General features: G+C 34.9%; 1 protein-coding gene across 1 annotated transcript in view; it reads right to left on the reverse strand.

Annotated features, from left to right (window-relative positions):
• UBR3 (ubiquitin protein ligase E3 component n-recognin 3) overlaps positions 1-21,339 on the reverse strand; it is a 234,038-nt gene that overhangs the window by 51,790 nt on the left and 160,909 nt on the right. The window contains exon 31 of the mRNA XM_055308033.1: positions 10,148-10,253. Within this exon, the coding sequence (XP_055164008.1) occupies positions 10,148-10,253 (106 nt within the window). The remainder of the gene's footprint in view (positions 1-10,147; positions 10,254-21,339) is intronic.

Consider the following 21,339-nt stretch of genomic DNA (forward strand, 5'->3'; position numbering starts at 1 on the left):
AAAGCTTATATAGGTACAATCTTTCTAAAAAGCAGTGCTGTGATATGTAACACAGTGCCTGACACGCAGTATCAAATAAATGACTAAAAACATAAAATATTTATATACTTTCATGTTATTCTAGAGTTCCGGGATTATATCTGACATGTCAAGAATGGCTTAACACATCATCTGATGTTATGGTAGAAAAGAAGAAACAATTTAAAAGATTAACAATAGGAATGAATAAATAAACTATGTATGTCAAAGAATTTTTAATGATGTGGGAATTTGGTTGTATGTGTTAATTTTAAAAAGCAGATTCTAAAACAGCATGATTCAAATGATACTTTAAAATCCGTAATATATCTAAAGAAAAAAAGAAACTGGAAATAAATGTCTCCAATGTTACCAATGTTAGAAGAATTCCCAGAAAACAGGACTGATTTTCCCCCTCATATCTGATCTCATTTTTTAAAATTTTTTTTTATTTAGTTATGATAGTCACAGAGAGAGAGAGAGGCAGAGACACAGGCAGAGGGAGAAGCAGGCTCCATGCACCGGAAGCCCGACGTGGGATTCGATCCTGGGTCTCCAGGATCGCGCCCTGGGCCAAAGGCAGGCGCCAAACCGCTGCGCCACCCAGGGATCCCTGATCTCATTTTTATATTTCATGAATTCATTAAATTGTAATAAACTATATATAACATATGGGTTATAAGATTTTAGATTCTTTCATTTTTTCTCACCATTTTTGCACATTCCAAACACTGTAAAATAAATGTAATTTTTATAATCAGAAAAAAAATTACAAAAATAATAATAGCCTGGAGTTTGTAGCCTGCTAAGACAACAACAATCATTCTGAAGACACAGAAATGGATTTTTGCTGGCACACAGCAGGCACATAATCAGAATGAATGAATGAATGAATGAATATACGCCATTGTAGAAAGAAAACCAAAAATTCTGAGTGTGGGTTTTAATGCCATCATTGTGATAACTATCCTTATAATGTTTAATATTTTAAAATACAAGCAAATCTTAAAATAATTGTTTCTATTTCTTAAAGTTTTAAAATAATCTTTAAAATCCAGATTATAGAAATTGTATATCACTATTAACTCTATGGATAAGAGGAAACGGGTGGGTTAGAGTTAATACCTTGATTTTCCATTTTTTTAAAAAACCAAAGTAATTATCAACACAATGAGGTTAAAAGGAAATGAAAAAATAACTTTCAAGAGGATTATAAGGAAAAGTATATATGAAAAACCCGTATCATTAGATGTAAAATTTTATGTTGGGAAAGTATTAAAAGTGAGAAAATAGAATATTAAAAAATCTTATAGCTAATAAACACAATGTCATATTATAACGAACTATAATATTATAAATTAATAGTTCATTCTACATTCTATTAAGGAACCATAAAATGAGAACAAATATAGGAGGGAAAAATCAACCAGATTTTCCAGAAATTGCTCAGATCTCTTACTACTAAGAAAGGAAACAAAGAGTAATAGTTAAGAACTTAGGCCCTTGAATCAGAAAGATGCGGATTCAAATGCCAACTCTATTCCTTAACAGTTGTGTGCACCTAAAAACCATGTTAATTTCTTTCTTTCTTTCTTTCTTTCTTTCTTTCTTTCTTTCTTTCTTTCTTTCTTTCTTTCTTTCTTCTTCCTTCCTTCCTTCCTTCCTTCCTTCCTTCCTTCCTCTTTCTTCTCTTTCTTTCTTTCTTTCTTTCTTTCTTTCTTTCTTTCTTTCTTTCTTTCTTTCTTCTTTTTCTTTTTCTTTTTCTTTTTCTTTTTCTTTTTTAACTAGACTCCATACCCAGAGTGGAGCCCAATGTGGAGCCTGAAGTCATGAACTTGAGATCAAGACCTGAGTTGAGATCAAGAGTAGGATGCTGGGGATCCCTGGGTGGCTCAGCGGTTTAGCACATGCCTTTGGCCCAGGGCGTGATCCTGGAGTCCCGGGATCAAGTCCCACATCAGGCTCCCTGCATGGAGCCTGCTTCTCTCCCTGCCTGTGTCTCTGCCTCTCTCTGTGTGTCTCTCATGAAAAAATAAATAAAATCTTAAAAAAAAAAAAAAGAGTCGGATGCTTAACCGACTGAGCCACACAGGCACCCCAATTAATTTTCTAAACCTCAGGTTCTTCCTCTGTAAAACATGGGATAACAATGGTACCTAGTATATACAATTATGGTGATGATTAAATGAGATTATATATATGCAAAACACCAAAATACCTAGCATAAAATAATCACTGGATAAGTTTTCATAGCATTTACTAACTAACCTAGTGGGTATTAAATCTTAGAGGTTGATAAGAACACATCTGACAAAAAGTATTATTGAAAGCACAGTACCTATGTCTAGTCTTTAAAACTTTTAATTCATCAATACTACACTTAGGAAATCTTTGGATTGCCAAACATCTTTAGACTCAGAATTAGGTCTTCTGATACTTTACTTGCACACCATTACTGCCCTTGAGGATGCAGGTCTATCTAGAAAAGAAAATTACTAGCGACTGTCAAGAAAAGTGACTTTCCTTAGCCATAACATACAAAATACTCATAGCTTGCTAATTTTGTCTATAAACACAAAACATACACACAAAACATATTCATAACCTCAAAGTATCTCTCCAGAAAACAAAGGTAATTACTAATTACAAAGGACAAAACAATAACTTTACAGTGGAAAAACCCGGCAGATACCACATTAACCAAGTGTTCAGAGTCATTATCGTCAATAACAACACAAATCAACAGCATGTACCTCCTAATATGATACACTAAAAAGATTACTTCTGTAGTACTTCTGCCAAAAGTTCATAACCTGAATCTAACCATAAGAACTACTGAACAGAAATAAATTGAAGGATTCTACAAAATAATTGGCCTGAACTCTTTAAAAAAAAAAAAAAAGTCAATGTCATGAAAGACAAAGAAAAAGTTGGGAACAATTTTAGATTAAAGGAAATTAAAGAGATATGACACCTGATTATTCCCCCTCATATTTGATCTCATTTTTATAGTTTATGAATTCATTAAATTATAATAAACTCAAGCACAATCTTGAATTTTCTGTGCACTGCATTTATTTCTAGGACATTTCTGAAACAATGGGCAAAATGTGAGTAGCTTCTGTATGAGATAGGGGTCAATTATTAATTACTTCTCATAAAACTATCCAATTAACCCAGCATTATTTATTATAAAGTCTATGCTTCCCTTACTGTTCCTTGGTGCCATTTATGCTTGCTATAAATTCACTATCCAGCCATGTATGGGTCTGGTTTGCTTTAACAAGCAAATACAAATGAATTTTCTGAGCCCTACTTGGTTATACAAGTAGTGGCATAATGTACACATTTTTTTCTCCTATATTTATCTCTTAACATTGTACTTTGATGGAGATCTTTCCACACCAGAAAACAAAGTGTTTTCTCACCTTTCTTTCCTTTCCTTTTTTTTTTTTTTTTTGAATCCACTTCTGGATTCCTTTTTTTAAATATACTATTGTAGGGAAGGCAAACCAATAGAACATCTGGTAGCTATATGGAAAAAAATAAAATTGGATCCATTTCTCATATCAGATATGATAAATTCCAAACAGAGATCTAAATATAAAAACTGAAGTTATAGATGTATTAGAAGAATCGTACATCTGATAAGAGGTAAATATCCAAAATATACAAGGAATTCATACAACTCAATAGCAAAAAAACCAAGTCAATTAAAAAATGGGCAGAGGATCTGAACAGACATTCTCCCAAAGAAGACATAGATGACCCGCAGGTATTAAAAAGGTGTTCAGCATCACTAATCATCAGGGAAATGCAAATCAAAACCACAATGAGATATAACTTCACTACTGTAAGAAAAACTAGGTATTGACAAGAATGTGGAGAAAAGGAACCTTTGTACACTGTTGGTGGAAATGTAAGCTAGTACAGCCATTATAGCAAATAGTATGGAGGTTCCTCAAAAAGTTAAAAATACAACTACCAAATGATCCACCAATTCCACTTCTGGATATTTATCAAAAGGAAATAAGACTAACTCAAAAAAATATATGCACCCTCATGTTCACTACAGCATTATTTACAATCACCAAGACATGGAAACAATCTAAGTATCAATCAATGGATGAATGGATAATGAAAATATCACACACACACACACAAACACGCGTGCGCGCACAGAGGAATATTATTCAGCCATAAAAAGAAGGAAACCCTATCATTCTGACAATAAGGATGGACCCTGAGGGCATTACACTAAGTGAAATAAATCAGACAAAGAAAGACGAATATCATATGACTTCACTTACATGTGGAATATTTTTTAAGAAATGAACTCACAGATACAAAGAACAAATTGGTGGTTGTCAAAGATGGTCGATGGTAAGTGAGCAAAATGGGTGAAGGTAGTCAAATAGTATCAACTTCCAGGTTAAAATAAATAAGTCATGGGGGTATAGTGTATGGCGTGGTGACTATAGTTAATAATAGTGTGTTGTAAATTTGGAAGTTGCTAAGAGAGGGACACCTGGGTGGCTCAGCAGTTGAGTGTCTGCCTTTGGCTCAAGGCGTGATCCTGGGATCCGGGATCAGGAACCTCATGGGACTCCCTGCTTCTCCCTCTGCCTCTGTGTGTCTCTCATGAATAAATAAATAAATCTTTTTTAAAAATTGCTAAGAGAATAAATCTTAAAAATTTTCATCATTAGAAAAAGGTTTGTAATTATGTGCAGTGACAGATGTTAACTAGACTTACTAAGGTGATCATTTCACAACATATACAAATATATCATTATGTTGTAATTAGTTTCATTATACCTGAAACTAACATAATGTACGTCAATTATATCTCAATTAAAAAAAGGGATAGGAAAAGAAAACCTAAGTGAATTTCCTTATAATCAGGGAGTGGGGTAAGACCTGAGTGAAGGTAAGTCAAATGGCAGAATTAATAATTGAAAAGATTAATATATTAAAAAAAACTGGGTGGCAAAAAAATCATAAAGTAAAAACACATTTGACAATCTAATGAAATATATTTGCAACTTATAATACAAAGGGCTAATATCCATAAATTTTCCCAGCACCATTTATTGAAGAGACTGTCTTTCTTCTAGTGGATCGTCTTTCCTCCTTTATCGCATATTAGTTGAGCATAAAGTTCAGGGTCCACTTCTGGGTTCTCTGTTCTGTTCCATTGATCTATATGTCTGTTTTTGTGCCAGTACCACACTGTCTTGATGAACACAGCTTTGTAGTACAACCTGAAATCTGGCATTGCGATGCCCCCAGATATGGTTTTCTTTTTTTAAAATTCCCCTGGCTGTTTGGGGTCTTTTCTGATTCCACACAAATCTTAAAATAATTTGTTCTAAGTCTCTGAAGAAAGTCCATGGTATTTTGATAGGGATTGCATTATACGTGTAAATTGCCCTGGGTAACATTGACATTTTCACAATATTAATTCTGCCAATCCATGAGCATGGAATATTTTTCCATCTCTTTGTGTCTTCCTCAATTTCTTTCAGAAGTGTTCTGTAGTTTTTAGGGTATATTTTGAGAACCATTTGAATGGTAAATGGTTCTCCAACCTTTTATTTTCAGGTTGTAGGTGTCCTTCTGTCTAAAATGAGTCTCTTGTAGACAGCAAATAGATGGGTCCTGTTTTTTTATCCAGTCTGAAACTCTGCGCCTTTTGATGGGGTCATTAAGCCCATTCACGTTCAGAGTTACTTGAACTTCTTCTTAAAGGGGAGTTTTAAGAGTCCCCCTTAAAATTTCTTGCAGAGCTGGTTTGGAGGTCACATATTCTTTCAGTTCCTGCCTGTCTTGGAAGCTCTTTATCTCTCCTTCCATTTTGAATGAGAGCCTTGCTGGATAAAGTATTCTTGGTTGCATGTTCTTCTCATTTAGGACCCTGAATATATCCTGCCAGCCCTTTCTGGCCTGCCACGTCTCTGTGGAGAGGTCTGCTGTTACCCTAATATTCCTCCCCATGAAAGTCAGGGACTTCTTGTCTCTTGCTGCTTTAAGGATCTTCTCTTTATCTTTGGAATTTGCAAGCTTCACTATTAGATGTCGAGGTGTTGAACGGTTTTTATTGATTTTAGGGGGGGATCTCTCTATTTCCTGGATCTGAATGCCTGTTTCCCTTCCCAGATTGGGAAAGTTTTCAGCTAGGATTTGTTCAAATACATATTCTGGCCCTCTGTCCCTTTCGGCGCCCTCGGGAACCCCAATTAAACGTAGGTTTTTCTGCCTCAGGCTGTCGTTTATTTGCCTTAATCTGTCTTCATGGTCCTTCAATTGTTTATCTCTTTTTTCCTCAGTTTCCCTCTTTGCCATTAACTTGTCTTCTATGTCACTCACTCGTTCTTCCACCTCGTTAACCCTCGTCGTTAGGACTTCTAGTTTGGATTGCATCTCATTCAATTGATTTTTAATTTCTGCCTGATTGGATCTAAATTCTGCAGTCATGAAGTCTCGTGAGGCCTTAATGCTTTTTTCTAGAGCCACCAGTAGCTGTAGAATAGTGCTTCTGAATTGGCTTTCTGACATTGAAGTGTAATCCAGATTTTGTAACTCTGTGGGAGAGAGGGCTGTTTCTGATTCTTTCTTTTGAGTTGAGGTTTTCCTTCTAGTCATTTTGCTCAGTGCAGAGTGGCCAGAAACAAGTTGTATTGGAACACGGGGGAGTATCACTGGCCCCTCTAGCTGGTCTTCTGGGGGAGGGGCCTGTTGCGTTGATTTTCAGGTGTTAGCACTTGGGGGAGCTGCTCTGCCCCTGCCTGCTGCAGGGCTCTGCGGGGGTTGTTTACCCCGCCAGGCCCCAGGAGGAACAGCAGCAGTTGCTATGGCAACTCTGGAAGCCTGGATTCAGCCTCCGCAGGAACTATGGGGCTCGGGGCTCTCGGCTCTCCGTCCGCAGGGCCTGGAGGCTCCGGGGCGGGGCCGCTGATCTGCTCAGCTCGGGGCAGGAGCGTCCTCGCTGTCTCGGGCCCTCCCGGCCTCTGCCTGTCCCGGGGGAGGCCGGATCCTGGGCTGTGTCCCGGCGCCCTGTGCTCCGGGGCCTGCGCTGTTGGATTCGCGCTCCCGCCCTGCAGCTCCCTCCCTGGAGCCGCTCCCGAGCCCCTCCGAGCTGCTCCGGTCGGTCCCGCCGTGCGCGCTGCAGCCCTTAGGGAGCTCGGAGCACTCTCCTGCGCTCGCAGGTGTCTGTTAGTGTCCCCGGGAGCCGAGGGCATCCCCGCTCTCCTGGGTCCTGCTCCAACTCCCTGCGAGCCCCTTTCCGCCCGCCCGGGAAGGTTGGTGCAGCTCCTGCTCCTCCGGGACGGGGCTCTCCTGTCCTGGGGACACTCGCCCCGGCCTCAGCCCGGCTCCTCGCGGGGCCCCTCCCCCTCGGAGGCCTTTTGTTCCTTTATTTCTTTTTCCCCGTCTTCCTACCTTGATAGAAGCGCGAACTCTTCTCACTGTAGCATTCCAGCTGGTCTCTCTTTAAATCTCAGGCCGAATTCGTAGATTTTCAGGATGATTTGAAGGTTATCTAGGTAATTTGGTGGGGACAGGTGATTTGGGGACCCTGCTCTTCCGCCATCTTGCCCCTCCCTCCATAAACATGTTTTTTAAATGAAGAGGAAAAAGACTAAAAACTCAATGTTTGGAAGTGGGCAACAGATAAAAAGTTCCCAAAAAGAAATGCAAACAGGCATGAATGTAAGATAGAGGTCTCTGAATTGATCACATAGTTTTTCATTAGGAAAAATTTAAGTTTTATAAAATTAAGATTAACAAATCAAGGGGAAAAAAGGCAATCTTTAAATACTGAGGCAAATGAGTCTCACTATAAATCAAGCTGATGGCATAACAACACAAGAATAAAAGTTACTTCAAATGACTTAAAAACAGTATTTTGCCTGTAATTCCCTATATTCTAGGTCAAAAGAACTTAAGAGTCAGTAGTAATAGCATTTTAAAAATAATTATAGTTATACTGTAGATGATGGAAGTAATAATAAAGTTAGTATCATTGTGAACCTAGATTTTCAAAATAAGAGAAAAAAGATGCACATGACAAAAAAGAAATAAAATATAACTTTGCAATCTTCCATTTGAATTACAAATACCAGTAAGAACTAAAGATCTTTTTCTCACTAAAAAAGAGAGAAAGAGAGAGAGACTGATTTCTGGGGCATCTGTGGCTCAGTTGGTTAAGTGACCAACTCTTGATTTCAGCTCAGGTCATGATCTTGATCCTGAGATCAAGCCCTGTGTATCTGGCTCCACACTCAGTACAGAGTCTGCTTGTCATTCTCCCTCCCCCTCTGTCTCTCCTCTTATCTGCTCTCTGTCTCTCTCTCTAAAATAAATAAATCTTTTTAAGAGAGAGAGAGATCCTAGCTCTGTCCACTGGAATGGCCTACAAGCCTAACAATAATTATGATAATACAATAGCTATAAATACCCCTTATCATCCTGACTGTGATCTCTAAATACACATTAAAAGGAACTACATAGAAAAATGGCTGATGCCAGGTAGAGAGTGTAAAATGTACAAAATAAGCCTACATTAACTTATTGTGCCAGAAAGCAAGGATATTATCAAAGACTACTTGGATCATGTAAAAATACACAGGGATTCTCACTAACCTAAAAGGGAGCAATATATACGTCTTCGAATTGGTGTTTTCACTTTCTTTGGGTAAGTACCTAGAAGCAGAATTGTTGGATCATACGGCAGTAGTTCTATTTTTAATTTTCTGAAGAACCTCCATAGTGGCTACACTAACAATGTGTAAGGGTTCCCTTTTCTCCACAATCTCGCCAGCACTAGTGAAGAGATATATGCACCCCTGGTTCACTGCAGCATTATTTACAATAGCAAGACATGGAAGCAACCTAAGTGTCCATCGATAGATGAATGGATAAAAGATGTCAAATATGTGTGTGTGTGTGTGTGTGTACACACACACACACACACGCAGCCATAAAAAAGAATGAAATCATGCCATTTGTGACAACATGGATGGACCTAGAAGGTATTACACTAAGTTAAGTCAGATGGACAAATCCTATATGGTCTCACTTATTTGGAATCTAAAAAACAAAACAAGCAAGCGGACAAAACAAAACAGAAATAGACTCACAGATAGAGGAAACAGACTGATGGTTACTAAAGTGGAAAGAAGTTGAGGATAGGTGAAATAGGTGAAGGGGAGTAAGAGGTACAAACTTCTAGTTATAAAATAAGTCATGGGGATATACAACATAGGGACTATAGTCAATAATATTGCAGTAACTTTGTATAGTGGCAGATGGTAACTAGACTTATGGTGGAGATCATTTTGTAACATACAAAAATACTGAATGTCTATGATATACACGTAGTTTTGATGCAATTATCCTTCAATAAAAATAATAAAGTAGGACAATTTGCACTGAAAAGAAGAATGGCGAAAATGGAGTAAACACATCAAATACATAAAAATGATAGGATCATCAAATAAATAACCACGACTTTTTGGTCACCACTGGAAGTTGCTACAGCATCAATTCATTTCTTTGAAAATTTATAAACTGGGAAAAATCAAGCATTCATCCTACCAAACTATACTTCAGGGTAACCAAATAGATGATATGGGGAAGCTTTCCCATAAATTAAAAAATCATTCCTAGCTAATAAATCAGAAGTGAGATTTTGTTTTGTTTTGTTTTGTTTTAAATCACTCTTTTGAAGTACCTAATGAAATACCAGATTTAGGCAGGAATGAACCATCAGGGGTTACAACACTAGGTGTGACTGATGGGGAACTTTACAGTAAAGGGATCAGACTAAGGTTACCTGAACCCACTGATCAATTCTGACATAAAAAGAAGGGCAATCAGCCATTGTGCACCTCCATTCAAACTTTTTAACTGCATAAAAATTAATGGGATTCTTTTAAACATTTTCTCAGATGGTATGAATTGTTAGGCAATTTTTACAGAAAGTATAATGGTAAACATTTTTTATTTTTTAATATATTTCTGTGTTTAATAAGGAAAATTCACACATTCATAAAGAATTTTACTATTTTAATACTTGACCTGTTTCTTAAAAAGTTTTAATTGACTTTAATCTCTCAATAATACTTACTGTGAGTTCACCTCTTCTACTAATTGCGTAAGCTTTCTCCAAGGATTATACTCAGAATCAATGCTATAAAGTCGCATGTGCAAGGCTAATACATGGAACAGCTGATCTAAACAAAATGAAAAAAAGGTAATTAGAAAGTTCACGTAATCCTTCCAGAGCAAAATTCAGACAAAATTTCTAGCTAATTCACGTGGAAATATTTTCCATCCTCCTAATTATAATTCACCAAGTTTAAGTATCAACTACTTCACACTTTCTTTTAAGGTAAATTCTGAAATATATATCCAAATAATTTCTACTGGAATCTGGACTAACCTTATGCTCAATCTTAATACTGGAATGGTTCGTCTTCCTCGTCTCCTGTCACAGACCTACTTTTCCTTGGCTTTATGCATCAGATTTGACAATTGGCACTCTTGTGGCCATCTCCTAATGAAGATTTACTATTATCAATACCCTAATCTGAGTGATATTGACAATGACATCGACATAAATCACTTTTAGATGAAATTCTTTATGTAATATCTTCCCCTGTATCCTCTTTAGACTGAATGGTGACTTCACTATCTTTTGATTCAACATGAAGAAAAAAACTGAAATAATATTACTTAACAATTATTCCAGCTGTTTTCATTTCTTCTGTCTATACTATAATAATCTACAAGTCTTAACTTTTTTTAAAGATTTTATTTATTTATTCATGAGAGACACACAGAAAGAAGCAGATACATAAGCAGAGAGAGAAGCAGGCTCCTCGCGGGGAGCTCAATGTGGAACTCGATCCTGGTACCCCGGGATCACGCCCTGAGCCAAGCCACCCAGCTTGGTCCCAAGTCTTAGCTTCCAACAAAATTCTGTTCATGACATTTGGGGAAAAAAGACTTTTTCTTTAAAATTTTAAAATCAGGGCAGCCCCGGTGGCGCGGCGGTTTGGCGCCACCTGCAGCCCAGGGCGTGATCCTGGAGACCCTGGATCGAGTCCCATGTCGGGCTCCTTCCATGGAGCCTGCTTCTTCCCCTGCCTGTGTCTCTGCCTCTCTCTCTCTGTGTCTCTATGAATAAATAAATAAAACCTTAAAAAAAATTTTTTTTAAATCATTCAGAATAAAATCCTAAATTTTACTTTCATATCACATGTCCTTTTTTTGGTGGCAAAAATGATAAGGAATGGGTTAGATTATCCTGTCACAAATATTCAAAAACATGTAACTCAAAAAGTCATTTTTTAGAAAGTCAGATAATACTTTCTGACATACGACTAAAATTAACTCTTCTAATCAGACAGAAAAAAAGCCAAATAAGACAAGTATATTGTCACTTATTCTCTAAATTAAAATAATCAAGACGAAACAAGGTTTTACTTCTCAAGGCAACTAACTTAGAAATCAATATATTTTAGATTAATTTAAGATCCATCAATACGATTTTAGTGTGGGGTCGTATAGCAATAGAAGGGGTAATAGTAGTAGTAGCTGTGGTTTTGGGAAGCTTTTGTAAGACGTATGAGAGCTATAAGATGAACAAAGTAAGTATTCCACTCTGGAGCAGGTAGAGAAAATAGGAGGTGGGCAGGGGAACTGAATCTTAACACTGGACATAACTGTAAGTTTCAATCTCATCTCTCTATAACAAATAGAATGTAAATACCTTAACCTGCTTCACCTCATGCTGCAAGTCAACGTATAGTATAAAGCCTTTCTTAAAATTTCTTCATCCTACTAATAGTCCACATTAGCTGAGTATTTGTTACATGTCAAGCGCTATTTTGAAATCATTTAATATAGATTACCTCAATTACTTTTCACAAAAATTCTACCAGGTAGGTAATATTGTTATCCCCAGTTTTGAGACCAGTTAAGTTTCCCAAATTTCCGGTTTTTTCAGTAAACTGGTTCAACTAATACCACTGACAACAGGAATGTTTTCAGCAGAGAAATAAAATGATGAAAGATATACTGGTCATTTTATTTCAATTCAATTCCACATAAAAGATTGTTTCTCCCAAGTACATAATTTATAACAAAAGTGTCTAAAACCTGAAAGTGTTTTTTAAAAAACAAAAACAAAAAACCAACATGAATTCCTCGAATGGAAAAATATTAACTCAAATTGCAAGATGAAGAGTTTTAGATTTTTTTACATAGGTATTAAATGAATTAAAGAGCTGTTTTTAGTATTTCCTTTCATGATGAAAGTCAATTATCAGGGAGTTTTTCTGATTTAATCAAAAGCATATAAGTTGCAATTTTACTAACTTGTTTTGCATTGAAACTATGGTGGCATAGAAAAAAATGCTGCAATTTATCTATTTTCCTGACCTCTACCATAATTAAAGAAATACAAACGTTGAAGGAAACTTTTTCATCTCTTCTATGTCCTCATTTCTGCAGATGAGGAAAAAGACCCAAAGAAAGGAAGAACCTTGCCTGATCACCTTATTACTTACTGGAAAAGCTAAGAATACAGTTGAAGATTTGCTACTTCCTTGCTATTTCTACCACTCTTGTTCTCCTTGGGGGTTTTTATGATTGAAAAACGCAAAATTCCTTTCCTAACACGAACACATCCCTTTCCACTGTTATGGAAAACTGATGCTGTAACCATGAGGTATCTTCTAAAGTTATTAATACAATATATAACAAGAGTCTTTTGTTGACTTTAGAACTGAAGAATATCTAATGAGGTACATCTATCTTTGAAAAACAATGCTAGAAATTGCAAGTAACTTCAGTGGGAAACAGAGAATTGGCCAAATAACAATCAATACCTTTCATTATTTATTCTATGTTTTCAAAATTTAGTCTGAGGGCTATCTATCAATAAGAATAAACTCTCATTTAGCAGTAAAAATATTTCTTATACTAAAACAAATATTGACAGTAGTAGATGTAGGATAAGGAGAACCTATGTCATAATCAAAAAGTTAAAAACTAAAACTAATGGAAAAACATTTCTTTAAGTTTTATTTCTTTAAGTAATCTCTACATCCACACGGGGCTCAAGTTCACAACCCCAAGATCAAGAGTTGCATGCTCTTCCGACTGAGCCAGCCAGGCACCCCCAAAAACATCTTAAATATCAACTGTTTGTATGATATTTTAAAAGTTGAAAAATAATTATATCAAGAAATCATATTATTAAATCTTGAATAACAACAGTAAAAAAAAAAAAAAGATAACTTCTTTTCCAGAACAACATGTTTTAAAATTCTAGAACCACATTTATAAAAGCATTTCAGAAATGAGAAACATCACTAAATTTATTTAGAGGTGTGCTAGATTTCAACATATGTATAGGAGGCACCACTATCTAGTAGGAGCCAAATCCTTGATTTGAATCCAAGCTCTATACTGATCATATGTTCTTGGACAAAAAAACCTTAGTTTTATTATCTGTAAAATAGGAATAATACCACCTTTCTGGCCTGTTATATAGCAATAATAGTTATAGTAATAGCATATATCTGTAGTGTGTAGATAGGTGTGCTTACATATAAGTTTGCAAGAATAAATTCCAAATAATAAATTTAATATTTCTAAACTTGAGATATCACAATTAAAATCAGAAATTATGGCATTACAAATATCAGGTCTCCACATAAACCTACTCCACAAAAAATATTAATATATATATTTTTAAGTCTCTTCTCTCTCTTCCCTTGAACTTTTGGTACTACTCGTCCCTGGTTCTACCCTAGTTGCTTCTCGGTTACTTTTACGTGTTTTTCCTCTGTTAAATGTTAAAAGGTAACATTCTCCATAAGGAAAGAAAAAGGAGCCCTTCTTTGGTTCTCTTTCCCTCTCATTCTGCACATACTACTTCAAAAAATTTAACTTCCACGTCTACTTATAAGTTTACAATTCACAAATTTCTCTAGCTCTTCAATGTACAAAAGGCACCACAAAATCAATATATCCAAAAATAAACTGATTATATAGCCCAATGTTATCTGGGCTGCAAAGTTCAGTTCTTCTTATAGTTCCTATTTGGGGGAATGATATCACTGCCCTTACAAACACCAAACAAACAAACAAACAAAAAACCCAAACAAACAAACAAAACCCAAAACCAACAAGCAAAACAAAACACTTGGGAACTCAAATCCAACATCCTTGCCCTCCATAGCAAACTGATTATCAATCCTATAGGTTCTACCTCCTATGATCCATCCTCTTCTGCTTCACTCCACCGCTACATCATTTCTCAACTGGATTACTCAAGAATGCTCATTCAGCTTCATGCCTTTCATTTCACTCTCTCCCAATCCCTGGAAACAGTAAGTCCATCACATTATCTCATAACTGGCTGGTAAACCACTGAAGGAACAGATTTTGAAAGCCCTTCGTGAGCTAACCTCTAACTTTTATTTCTTAACCTTCTTTCCTCTTCTTTCCAAGTATTCCCCAGTGTGTCATGTTGTCTCACTCTGTCTCTGCAAGCTGTTCTCTCAGCCTAGAATAGTACATTCTTATTCTCCAGGCAAACTTGATTCATCTTTCAAGAGCTAGTTCAAATGGTCCTCTGTAAAGTTTTCACTAATACCAAAACTGAGACAGATGTAACCATTCCTTGCTTTATACATTATCTATACCTTGAGTTAATTCTATTTTATCACTTCTTATATAGTCCTGTAATTATTTTCACAGGTTTTTCTCTCCCATTAATGGTGAGAGCTCCCTGAAGAAGACTATTGTGTCCTTTCCTCTTTTGTACTTCCTAGGCTAGCATAGTGCTTGGTATATAGCAGGATTTTGTTTAAGTATGCCGAATATTATGAATAAATCAGCAATCCTATAAAAAAAATCATACAATATAAGCACAAAATTCATGAAGGATTTATACTCTTCCTTTTCTGTCATAATCACACACTGGCTCAGTAACCAAGAAGTAGGCCAATTAATCTGCTCTAATTTTATTGCCCCAAAGAGACTAACCTCTCAACTCTAACAACTAGAGCAGTGCTTGACCTATTTGCTCCCACCATCTTTTTCCCCCTGTTGGTTGTTCTGACAACTCACTTGGGACAAAGAATTCTATTTTCTGTAATACCAAATCAACTTCTTTATAACTGTGACAAATCTAAAGCATTATAATGTGCTTCATCACAAGACAGACATGTCCTTACTAAAACAGAAAACACCACTGAAAGATTGGTTTGTCCTTAAAAAAAAACAACAACAAAAAAAACACCCTATGACTTAATTATAAGAACTCTTAGGTGGAACAAAAAGGTAAGTTTTAACAATTCCTTCAATCTTTATCAATATTAAAATAACCAGCAATCTAAAACTGGTAGATTACTTCTTAGTAGAACTCATGTCATTAAGACAGAAATATATATTAAGGAGTTGTCCTAAAGACTTTCATAAGTTGGTTCCATGTTAAATTGTACCACTGTTAAAATTTACTTATAGTAAACCTTAACTGCGTCTGTGTTTCAGATCATTCAAGATTTAAGTCCTATCAGTGCAGTTATCCCTGATTAAATAACTGTCAATGAAAAAAACAATTAGCCAAATGATTCTCTGAACTACCACAGGGGTGAAAAAAATATCAATTTCTCTATAAATTACCAATCAAAGTAAGGAAATGGTTCTGACCAATTTATCCAAGGTGAATACATTAGGTGTAGGTATACTCCTTTTAGAGCTGAGTCAGCTAACCCTAGTTCCTCTACACACCCAAGAAATTAGCTACAGAAAGATGGGAAAAGGCTCCTCAAATAAAGTCTGGGAACAACTCTAAGAAGAAAGGAAGATCTGCAGCTCTGGTTCCCAAGAAACAGGAAGTTCACGTCATGGGGCGACAGGAGCAGACTCATCTTTCCCCATTCCATTCCTCATCACTCCATGTAAGGCAGAGCAGGGAAGAAAGTATCAATCATGGTAGGAATTTTGAAGGGTCAAGAAAAAATTTGGTAATATATATAATTTGGTGGTAATATAAATAAAATTTATAATATATATAAAATACTTCAGTTTCATATATAAACTAGATGTTAATGTATATACATAGATGTGTATATATACTTTTATTTTTTACCATTTAATTTCTTAAGTTAACCACGATAGTTATGTCATATAGTCAGCACAGCTATCATCATCCCCATTTTCACAATAAGGTAAAAAATTAGGTGACTTTCCTAAAGTCCAAAAGATAACAAACAGGACTAAATCCAGATCTTACAACTCAATGCTCCTTCCAGCAGTGTATCCTATGTTGCTTCTAGTCAATGAAGGCACATACAAGTTTGGGGATAAATAAGCAGAGCTTTGCTTAGAAGATGTTTTATTCCCCCATGTGAGTATGGGGAAATGTGAAAGGAAAACGCTCTTTAGTACCTTCCTGCTTTCCATGCTGTTTTTTTCTTCTCCTGCCTCCCGGAGTTCCTATGTCTCTATTCCTAGGCACACTATGCTATCACTCTCTGGTCACCTCAGGTATCATAGCATTAGTATTAATTTCATGGAACTGTTTTCCTTCTACTTTTAAGGTTTAAATGACTGGCACCCTACCACTTTACATTTACAACATTGCTTGGAACAATATGGGGAGAGGTACAAATCTGCTTTTACACATAGGTAGTAATAGGAAAGGTAAAGAAAACATTGGTTCTTAGGAATCCCAATTTCCTCCTTGCCAAAAAGGACACACTCCATGAATCCAGTTCTTATTTGAGTACCTCATTTAAAACTGAGGAGCAGGAGTTCTAATCATAGTGCAGAAGAAAGGAGATGCCCTGCCCTAAACCTAACAAGATCTGAGGACCCCCATGCCCTGATAGTGAAAATTATTAACTGTGGTACCTAGTTCCTGGAATATACAAATCATAAATTAAGGAAGGTTTGGCTACCTGGCCACAAAACATAGAAACGTCAGAATGGCTTTAAAGAAGAAAGCCACTTCTTTTAGCTCAGATTTTTAAGACATACCCTTATCCCTCTAATCCAGGCCTCCCCTAATTAACAATGTATTTTGCTCCCAATAGATAAACTATGTCAATCTTTGGGAATAAATCCCATTCTGATCTCATCTCATCTCTGAACAGGTCAATAGAACATCTGTTAAGCCCTTTAAAAAAAGGCTGAACTAAAAATTAACTTTAATCTTGCATCTGGTCTCCTTACCCACACATATCTGTACACAAATTTGATAAAGGTAGTGTTGAAATAGTAGAAATAGTAACATCAAAATTTATAAGGTATGAAGACCTGACACTGAGTTCTTACAACAATCTTTTGGTTGGGTACAAGGAAGAGAGAATCCATGAGGCAAAACAACTTGCTCCCAAATCATCTGCCTATTCATAAAGAATACAATCAGGAGGCAATTTCTATATTTTTTATATTAATGTACACATTTTGACTGTTATAATGATTTGGTGGCCAATTTTTCCACCAAATTTTACAGGGTAACAAAAAGAATAGAACAAAATTGTGATTCAACTCATTTGTAGGATTCATAATTTTTAAATCTAAGAATAGACCTTAATAAACCATAGAAATCAGAATTTTACCACTGTTAAAGAACAAGGTCAAACTACTTAGAAGGAATTTTGTGATCTTACTCAACAATATCTTCATGCAGTCTTACAGTAGGATGAAGTCAACATCAAATAGTACTTCTAACTCTGAAATCAACAAAAATTCATTCTTCAAGCAATTAAAATTATTTTAAATTGCCTACATATATCTAAGCTGTATTGCTTCCTATAAATAACAAATAGGGGCAGTTATTCACCACATGCATCATTTCTTGATGAGATCATAAATTATATCAAAATTAAGTTAGAGCCCCGCAATGAAACTGTCAAAGGAAAGGTCTGCCATAACCTCTCGACTAAAGTTTGATTTTTAATCTCTCTATAAAATCATGAAATTCATTTGTAATGTGAACTGTGGCTTCTTAAACTACAGTAATATGCAGATAGACTCAGAACCAAAGATACAGAAAGATGTTGTTTACCTAAAGACAGATATTTTTTAAAAACTATCCTCAATATTAACAATTTATCAAATGACATCTCTTCCCTCCACTCCTACCCCAGGCACTGTTTTCAACAATTTCTACTTGAGAAATACACTAGGATATCACGGCAAAAAAGTGTTGAAAGCCTGTTAACTTCATTGGAATCTATGGTGCTCCATATCTACCTTCAAATCACTTAAATAAAAAAATTAACTAATTTTAATAAAACATTATGCTTATTAAAAGGTCATGCCTTCAATTTTTGCATCTGTTTTGTCTTACATCTATTGCTAACAAAATTGGTGGTATTTATTAGTGTATACACCAATTTGCAACAAAAATCCTAAACTCACTTATCTTTTATAGTCTTGTTCAAATGCCATGTCATGTTCAAAAGCCCTACTGATTTTACCAGCTAAATATGATCTCAAACAAGGGGGAACCAGTCGTATACTAGTGAAAAATAAAAGGAAACCCAACTGGTATTCAAGAAAGAAGGAATCAGGACTTGAGAAAATATCTGAAGGAGTGGCCCAAAACAAAAATAGGAATCTCAGTGAAAGGTTAACAAAAGAAAATATAAAATCATAGGAGTGTTAGTGGGTATAGCCTGGAAAGATCCCAAGGCAACAGTATATAGTAAGATGTTTTTTACTAAGTCCACGGGTCAAAATGTCTTAAAAATTTATGTCCTTTGGGATACTTAAGGGCAAGGGATATGTCTTACATAACTGAATTTACAGTCAGAAGGGCTGGGTTCAAGTGCAAGCTCTGATATTTTCCAGTTGTATGACTTGGCAAGGCAATCACTCTGAGCTTCAGTTTCCTGTTCCATGAAAAAGAGATAACACCTATTTCACATGGTCGTTCCGAAGACTAAATAATTTATGTGAAAGTACTTCACAAACTTTAAAACTACAAATGTAAGGTATTATTAAAATACCATAGTATGCTGCTTTGTTACTTTTACTCATTTTTTACTTTGGAAGATTTCCCAGATACATATTTAGGAATAAACTTTTATTATGATTGGATACTGGTCACTTTACTTCAATACTTAAAAAATTTGAACATGTAAGTGCTGAATGACACTGTTCTGCTACAATTTTATTTTATTTTTCAATATAAATTTGGCCAGTAATATTTTTCGCTTTCATTGTTATAGAAAGAGCAATCTTCTCCCCCTCTCCCTGTATGTGTGTGTACGTATGTATCTATCCATAAGGATCTATCAGGCATTACTCAAGCCATTCTTGACAAAATTTATGTTTTCTTGACTAACCTTCAATTTTATCACGAAGTTGTAATGGAACATTATTCCAAAGTGTAAGTTCCATATCATTGGCTTAATTAGTGGAACATTTTCTTACTCTTTCCTCAAAATATTATGAAAAGATAAAAAGACTTTAAAAATGAGATATTTAAGAGGAAACAGAGAGCAATAAACAGAAACAGGAAAATACTGACCTATGAGGAGTCTCTAGAGAAAAGAGAGAAATTTTGTTTAATAATATCATTAAAGTTCTACTAGAAGATGGAAAAAATGAAATATTTGATTTAAGGTCCTAAGACACACCATCAATTTAAGTTCTGGTTTCAACAAATCAGGTTTGAGTTAGGCTTATGTAAATAACAAATATATTAAGTTTATTTCTACATTTGCAAAACAGTGGGATTTTATACAACATATAATATATTCTACATTAGAATAAATAATGCATAAGCAATTGAACAATAATAAATCATATGGAAAATAAAAATAAAAATCATCATGTTGTACAACCTAAATATATACAACTATATATGTCAATCATACTTCAATAAGGTTGGGGGAAAAAAGGACTAACATAAATCATAGGAAAAAGAAAACTGAAAATCATATTAAATTTAGATTTAGGATGATCTTCATCAGGATCTTTTCTATACCGGCACATTATGATTGCTTATTCATAAAGACGAAAATAAAAAGAAAGTGGAAGTAACAATTTAATAATTGAAATTAAAATTAAGGATGATAATTGAAGTAGTTGCTGCTAGAATTTTTTACTACTATTTTTAAGATTCTGAATAAATTCATTATTTACAAGTCTCTGGATAAATTTAAGTACCTCAGAGGAAAAAAAATGAAGTAGAGTTTTTTAACATAAAACTGAAATTCCTTTACTAAATGCTTTTTAATATAACAGTTTCTGTTATATTAATAGCCAATGCCAAACAATTAAGAATAAATTAATAAGAAAAAGTAACTTAAATAAGTGAACTTACAGTTTTTGCTAATTCACACAGTCTAGAAGCTAAAACTCCTTTGTACCAACAACTTCTCCCTTAAAGCATAATACTAAATGACTGAGTATATGTATGGTTTCAGGATATACAAAAGTCAGTAAATACTAAATATTCAGTAAAAAATAACTTCCAAAACCTTACATTTCTAGGAATCAAGTGATAACCCAAAATAAAATATCAAAATCTAATACAACTAGTAAGAATTTTAAAAGTAACTCGGTTGAAACTTCACATAAGTTTGTACCTTAACATTAAAAATTTCAAAAAAAAAAGGTATCTGGGTGGTTCAGTCAGTTTAGCATCCAACTTCTGATCTCAGCACAGGTCTCAATCTTAGTCATGAGTTCAAGCCCCATGCTGGACTCCATGCCCACTGAAAAGCATGGAGCTCACTTAAAAATTAATTAATTAAAAATAGAAATAAAGTAAAATAAGTACTTCAGAGCTTTGCTTTGAAATCATCCTAAAATCACATACATATTCTCACAATAATACGAATATTTTTGAAAAATCTGTATGTTGGTAATTTTTAATTACTAATATTTTTAGCATTTAAGAAAATATATTCATTTTTCAGAAGAAAATATTATGTATTTTAAACAATTTTTATTTCCTGTACCAGTTATGTTAAGGTAACATTTTAACTCCAGTGATTTGGGACCAATAACTAGCTATACCTGACATTAAGTAACATTACCCCTAGTATTCACATTAATTCTCTTGTTGGCTAAATAGTGATAGCTTCAAAATCATGCTCATGAAAAATCTACATTAAGTTCCAAATAAAACTTCTCTCAAACTTACACTTACAAAAAGTATTAAAGAATCATGCTCATTTTACAATATAAAGTATATTCATTAATAAAAGCAAACATCTATAGTTTTAATATATTTTAATGCTCACATCAAAATACAGCACAAATACCTTCATTAATTAA

This window comes from Nyctereutes procyonoides, unplaced genomic scaffold (assembly GCF_905146905.1).
Source record: "Nyctereutes procyonoides isolate TBG_1078 unplaced genomic scaffold, NYPRO_anot_genome, whole genome shotgun sequence".
NCBI classification, from domain to species: Eukaryota; Metazoa; Chordata; class Mammalia; order Carnivora; family Canidae; genus Nyctereutes; species Nyctereutes procyonoides.